This window comes from Tupaia chinensis, unplaced genomic scaffold (assembly GCF_000334495.1).
Source record: "Tupaia chinensis unplaced genomic scaffold, TupChi_1.0 Scaffold000574_1, whole genome shotgun sequence".
Lineage (NCBI taxonomy): Eukaryota > Metazoa > Chordata > Mammalia > Scandentia > Tupaiidae > Tupaia > Tupaia belangeri.
Genome location: NW_006160088.1, coordinates 2,886,784 through 2,893,934, shown reverse-complemented (window position 1 = coordinate 2,893,934; position 7,151 = coordinate 2,886,784). Strand labels below are relative to the sequence as shown.

Genomic DNA, 7,151 nt, shown 5'->3' with positions numbered 1-7,151 from the left:
CTTTCTGTCTCTATGTCTCTCTCTGTCTGTCTGGCGAGCGCATGCGCCCTACAGTGAAAATCTCTCTCAAAAAAAAAAAAAAAGAATTGGACTTGAAAATAGTTACGTAAGACCTAGACATAAAGAACAGCTCAGTCGTGAGCAGAGGAAATAATTTAAAATATGACAAGAGTATGTCCCTGACTACAATGAAATGCAGGACAAGACATCACAGCTGCAGAGAGGAGTTAAGGCCAGGCAGCTCCGCAGCAGGGTGACATTAGCAAGGGGGAGAGGAAGGTGCAACAGGGAAGGGGCTACGAGGACAACGGGGACCCACGTGACTTCAAGGGGGAAACGGGCCTACAAATGTCTTCCTCAGTAGAACCTTCAGGAGGTAAAGCTTACAGTATGACATCATCAAATACAAAGTACTTAAAATAGATATGTATAGGGATCGCAGGTGGCACAGTGGTTAAGGGCGCTAGACTCCCACCTGGCTGACTGTGGTTCAAGTCCCGGACCTGGAGACTTGATTTCTCAACCCCTCCCCGCCCTGACTCTGTCTCTCTATGGTCAAATTAAAATAAATAAATATTAAAAAATAGATATGTACATAGCAAGATTCTGGTTTTAGATAAGCTTTTTCAGCTTTACAGTTAAACCAACAAATTAAGGCAAGTCCTATTAATAAAGCTAATGGAGTTCGACAGATTTTTAAAGCATGTAAAGAGCAGCCAAGCCCTCACCTTAAGGGATGTCAGTTGATCCGCCCACATTTCTATTATAGGAACGAGATGCTCAAATCCACAATCTTGAACAAGTTCTTTATTAAAATTTGGGACTCCTCCTTTGCTCTGTTTATAAATTATCACTGGAGCTCTTGGATTGTGAATAATTGAATTGATGCTACATAGTACCTTAAAAAAAAAAAAAAGAAGAATTTTTAGTCAAAATATCTACTATAGTCCTGAAAAATGATATGTTAAAGGAGTGCTTTATATGTCAATGCAACATCATTTTCAGTTAATAATTTTAGGTATGAAAGACTATCTTTAATTAGTTTGACACTTACTATCTTTCAATAATACATTTGTTTCATTAACAAAGTTAAACATATAAATTCTAATGAGAACCAAAATCTTTGTGGAAAAATTTAAATGAATTTAACAATAAATTAGCCTTGAAGAGAGTCATGCATGACCTGGTGTATCTCCCACAGAGAAGGGTAACCACCCAGACATCCTTAAGCCCTATCTTCCACATTCCCCTACCTCTGTCTCCCGACATCTAAGCTGAACAGGAAGCTGTTGTTTCACAGCTTCAACTGAAGTTCAAAGTGAGGATAAATAACAAGTCCCACATATTCTTTTCTTAAGTAATTATTTATTCAATTTTATTTATTATTTTTAAATTTTGCTATAGGGCAGTATTGGTCACCGGTCACACGCACTCGTGGTAGTAGGAAGGGTCCTCCCTGCTGTCTCGTTCTATTCTCACCCGCCACGTCCGCCAGCTCCCTCTCACTGCCAGGGCAGGACAAGCTAACGTGGCAGAGGGCCAGGAGAGAAAGTGCAGCAAAGAGGAAGCCCAGGTCACGCTCCTTCCCACACTGTTCTTCCGCTCAAGTACAGATTGGGCGTGAGCGCAGGCACAGGGCAGAAGCACTGAACTACGTGAGGGGCTGCAGTTCTGAGGGGTTTTGTTTGCTTGTGTTTTTAATTGCCAGAGGGTGTGTGCACTCACTGGAGAGAGAGAGAGAGAGCGAGCGAGCGAGCAAGCAACCCCTTCAATGGGGTACAGTCATGAAACAATCCTTCCTGCACTTTGCAGTTCTCTCAGGATTTGGACACGTGCGACTGGCATGTTTTTCAAACAGCCATGGCCAGGGTTTGAACCAGGAATGGCCATGGAGATGTGATTCCCTGTGCACTGCACTGAACTGCTGTGCTATGAGGCTGGCCTGAGGGATTAAAGTTTTGATTGAGATTTGACTTGACTTTTTTTCTCCCAACTTTTGCCATAAAACTTTTCAAACATACAAACATTCAAAGTGTGCTCCCAACTTTTGCCATAAAACTTTTCAAACATCCAAACATCCAAATTGTGTGTGTACTGGGGCCAGCAGGTGGCGTGGTGGTTAAGGCACTGGATTCCTAACTGACCACCTACAGTTTGAATCCCAGATCCGGCAGCTTGAATAACATGCTGGGCGCGTATGTTTGAGTGCCCAAAATCCCAGAAGAATGGAAGAGAAAGGATTGCGGTATGGCCAGCCTCCTGGGGGTGTGTGTGTGTGTGTGTGTGATTTCTCACTTTCCCTCTCTCTGTCTTTCTCTGCTGAGTGCATGCACCCTATTGGCAAAAACCTAAAAATAAGTGTGTGTATACACACACACACACACACACACCATGATATAAAACTATATGAGAGGAAATGTATTTTGTCATTGGAAAAGTCATGACGTATTTTTCTGTGTTTCTAGGTATAAATCCATCACGTCTTTTCTGACAACCCTATCTATTATCGATCGATCGATCTATCTACCTACCTATCTATCTATCTATCATCTATCTATCTATCCTGTCAATCAATCAATCAACCTGCATTCAGCAATCACAGACCCAGGAAAGCTGAGATGTACTTGCAAACAGAATGCAGACAAGCCTGAAATCATGGAAGTGCTGCTATTATAGCTCAAGTCCAAAGGCAGGAAGACAAGTGAAATAAAATAACGGCATCGCAGCTCAAAGGCAACCAGCAGGAGGAATTCCTGCCTATTCAGCCTTCTTGGCTAGTCAGGCCTTCAACTGATTAGGCTGTGCCCACCTGTGTTGGGGAGGACAATCTGCATTATTCAGGCTACCATGTCAAAGGTTATTCTCATGTACAAACACACTGGCTTGAGGGATCAGCAGATGGCGGAATGGTTACATCACTGCACTCCCACATAGTCAACTGTGGTTCAAGTACTGGACCTGGCAGCTTAAAACTGATGCCAGGCGTGTGTGTGTGCATGCCCAAAATCCCAAGAAGAGAATGGAGGGAAGGGAATGCAGCATGGCCACCTTCCCCGCCCCCCATAGTGTGATCTCACACTTCCGTCTCTCTCTGTCTGTCTGGCAAGCACATGTGCCCTATAGCAAAAATTTCTCTAAGAAAAAAAAAGAAACACACTAGCTTGAAAATCATGTTGGTCACATGTGCATGTGCGCCCCAAATCCTGAGAGGAGAATGAAAGAGAAGAGAAGGATGTCCAGCATGCATCACCCTGGTGGGTGGTCTCCCTCCCTCCCGCTCTGTCTCTCCCCTGCAGGCACATGCGCCCTATGGCAAATCCAAACACAAGAGAAAAGACACAGGGACTGACCAAGCTATCAAACAGCACGGAAGAACAGCAGAGGAAAAGAACAAGAAATCCCTAAATAGAAGAAAGTAAGCATCAGGAATTACAGTAGGAATATGAGTTGGTCTTGATGTTCATGAGTAGTTTAATTCCCCTTTCTAAGGGAAAATTCTCTCAAATTCAGTCTAAGAAATAAAATGAAAAAAATCTAGCTATATACTGGTACAGGAAAGCAGTGCTCAGAGGGGGCCCAATCCCGGTCACCACGGTAACAAAAGTTACAGAATACCTAGGAAGTAAAACTAACAAGAAATATGTCAGAGCGAAATTTAAAAATACGTGAACTTGGGGCCGGCAGGCGGCGTGGTGGCTGAGACGCTGGACTCCTACACGGCCGACCGCAGCCTGAGTCCCTGACCCGGAGGCTCGCCTTCCTACTCTGCCTCTCTCTCTCTGCCTCTTTCTGGTCAAATTAAACAAATAGTAATGATAATCAATTAAATAAAATAGTTATTTAGAAAAATACATGTATATAAAGTTTGTGAAGACTATAAAAGACCCAAATAAACTGAGAGAGAAATGGCTGAGTTAAATGATCTGAAACTATAACGGTGCCATTTCTCTAAAGATGAACGCAGAAAGTCAGTCCGATTTTAGTTCATCCCAAAGGGACTCATTTTTTCATTTAAAAACCTGTTCATCCAGAAGAATAAATGTGCTAAAAATATAACAAATGAAAACCTGAAAAAGAGCAAGGGCAGGATACTAGCCCCAAGGGGTATTTAAAGCAGTAGCTTTAATAAACTAGAGATTATAGAGATGGTGCAGAAATGGACCAGATTAGAGAACCCATGCATTTAAAGGACTTTGACATATAATGAGTGTCATTTCAATAATGTATGGAGGGGACCAGCAGTTAGCGGAATGGCTATGTCGCTGGACTCCCAAGTAGTCAACCACGGTTCAAGTCCCAGACCCAGTGGCTTAAACTCATGCCGGGCGACCTCTCAAAAAAAAAAAAAAAAAGTATGGAAAAAAGGGGTCTGTTAGAGAATGCAAATTCAAAATGCCCAGGGAAGCCGGGTCCGAGCACAAACGAGGGAAGCAAGGAGAGCTTCCCTGAGGACGTGGCTGCTGAAGAGCACAGATCTGACAGGGAGGCACAGTTCTGCTCTGGGAGTGACCATGGGGGAACTTACTGGCAGATCTTCCAGACTTTGAAGAAAAGCTAGAAATAAAAGACTTTTTCAAAATCCTCTTAATTGAAAAAATACTGAAAATCAATTTAAAAATTTATTTTAAAATATATGGAAGGTAGAAGAGGGGCCAGCAGGTGGTGTGGTGGTTAACGGTGCTGGATTCCCACATGGCCAACTATGTTTCAAGTCCCAGACCTGGCAGCTTGCTTTCTCTCTCTCTCTCTCTCTCTTTCTCTCGCTCGTTCTGTCCCTCTCTGGTCAAATTAAAATAAATAAAGTTAAATAAAATAATTCTTTAAAAAATAAAAAAATATATATATATGGGTCCAATAAGACGTAAGTGCAGGCCCAGTTCACTCAGTAAACTGCCAGGCTTATTGCTCATTTATTCAATCAATGTTCTATAAAATAGTAAGGTTAGGTTCCCTATAAAGCACTACACAGAAAACGAAATTTCACATGGACTAAACAGTTGAGGAACAACCAAAACGTCATGTAGAGACTGTAAAATAATAGCTTTACTTACCTAATAACAACAGCCTCAACAAAAACAGTAAAAGGATAAATGATTTAAGGGGATAAGAAAAAGAATTATAAATATTTTTTAAGCATTATTTTATTTCACTTATTATTATTTGTTCAATTTGACCAGAAAGAGACAGAGAAAGAATGGGAAAGTAGAAAAGTAAGCTTCCAGGTCTGGAACTTGAACCGTGGTCGGCCATGGGGGAGTCTAGTGCCTTAACCACCATGCCACCTGCAAACCCTGGATTATAAAATCTTATTAAAAATCTTTACTTTTTTTTTTTTTTAAAGGTTTTATGGCACATATGCAGATGGAGACAGAGACAGAGAATGAGAAATCACCCCAGAGGGGGGATGGCCATGCTACAGTCCCTTCTCCTCCATTCTCCTCTTGGGATTTTGGGCACACACGCACATGTGCCCACCATGAGGTTTATACTCCCAGGTCCAGGACTCGAACCACAGTCAACTACCTGGGAGTTCAGCAACATAAACATATCAGCTTTTTTTTTTTTTAAGAATTATTTTATTTAACTTTATTTATCCATTTATTCATTTATCATGACTTAACCAGAGAGGGATAGAGTTAGAGAGAGAGAAAGTGAGAAAGCAAGCCGCCAGGTCTGAGACTTGAATCCCAAGTCAGCCATGTGGAAGTCCAGCACCCTCAACCTCCATGCCACCTGCTGGCCCCCCATATCAGCTTTTTACTACCCTGCTTTAACTAGGCCAAAGTCTCTCTTAGGAAGTAAGGTAAAGTCTTTATTTTTTAATCTGTCAGAGGGTGCATGCACTGGCCAAAGAGTCAGGGTCTGGATGGGGGTAGGGGAGATTGAGAGAGAAGGCACCCCCCTTAGGGGTGGTCATGCTGTAATCCTTTCTCCATCAGGATTTGGGGTACACACACACACACACACACATGCACATGCCCAGTGTATCTTTCGGTTGCCAGGTTTGGGATTTGGACTGCACAGCTGGCCATGCGGGCCTCAGTTCCTTTACCACTAAGCCATAGGGCTGGCCCGAGGAAGAAAACTTCTAAGGTGAAGTACCTACAATGCTTTTATCCAAATAGGTATGTCCTGGCAGGACAGACAAAATGAGCACACGCAGATACAGGAGACAGGTTTTCGTTACCAAGTGATAACACTCCACTGCAACTGCAATCAAGGTCCCTTCCAACACCAGTCTTTTGTCACCGATCCAATACCTGAAAGTACCTCTGGTCAATGAGGGCCTGTTGCTGACTGTATTTGCTGGGTTCATCTTTTTTCTCTGTGTCCTCGGCCTTCCTAGGACTGATAAGCTCCTGTAACCTAAAGAAGGAAGAGAGGAAGATGATACAGAATGCTTTCCCAGACACTGGATTTCCCTGACAACTGAACTGACGGCCTGGCTACCCGCCCAAGAGCCTTACACACATCATTTTAGTTATTTATGTGTGTGTGTACATTTTGATCATGACTACCAACTACAAAAATTTACGGCAAGTTGGGGCTAACCAGTGGCATAGTGATTTGAAGGCACTGGACTCCCACATGGCCAACCATGGTTCAAGACCCAATCCTGGCAGCTTGCTTTCTCATTCTCTCTCTCTCTGTCTCTGTCTCTCTCTAGTCAAACTGGAGAGTAACAATACATAAATAAAACTGTACAAATCATTCTTTTTTTTTTTTGGAGAGATTTTCACTGTAGGGCGCGTGCGCTCGCCAGACAGACAGAGAGAGACATAGAGACAGAAAGCGAGAAATCACCCCCCAGGGGGGATGGTCACGCTGCAGTCCCTTCTCCTCCATTCTCCTCTCGGGATCTTGGGCACACACGCACACGCGCCCGGCGTGAGTTTTAAGCCACCGGGTCCGGGACACCAACTGCGGTCGACTACGTGGGAGTCCAGCGACATAGCCATTACGCTAACTGCTGATTCCCTACAAATCATTCTTACAAAGAAACAAAATCAGGACATGTTACCTGTAACTTTGTTGATTCACTTTTAATTCCTCCATTATTTCCAAAGACAATTTGCTATTTAAAATCTTATGAAGTAACTATCTTTTTCTTGTTCTCACTTAGGATGAATATATAGCCAAATACAACACAG

The 7,151-nt window shown here is 42.9% G+C and overlaps 1 protein-coding gene across 1 annotated transcript in view; it reads right to left on the bottom strand.

The window, feature by feature from the left end:
* CEP70 (centrosomal protein 70) overlaps positions 1 to 7,151 on the bottom strand; it is a 39,827-nt gene that overhangs the window by 12,495 nt on the left and 20,181 nt on the right. Inside the window, exons 12-13 of the mRNA XM_014591446.2 lie at positions 6,261 to 6,366; positions 729 to 899 (exon numbers count right to left, since the gene is read on the bottom strand). Coding sequence (XP_014446932.1) covers positions 729 to 899; positions 6,261 to 6,366 — 277 coding nt within the window. The remainder of the gene's footprint in view (positions 1 to 728; positions 900 to 6,260; positions 6,367 to 7,151) is intronic.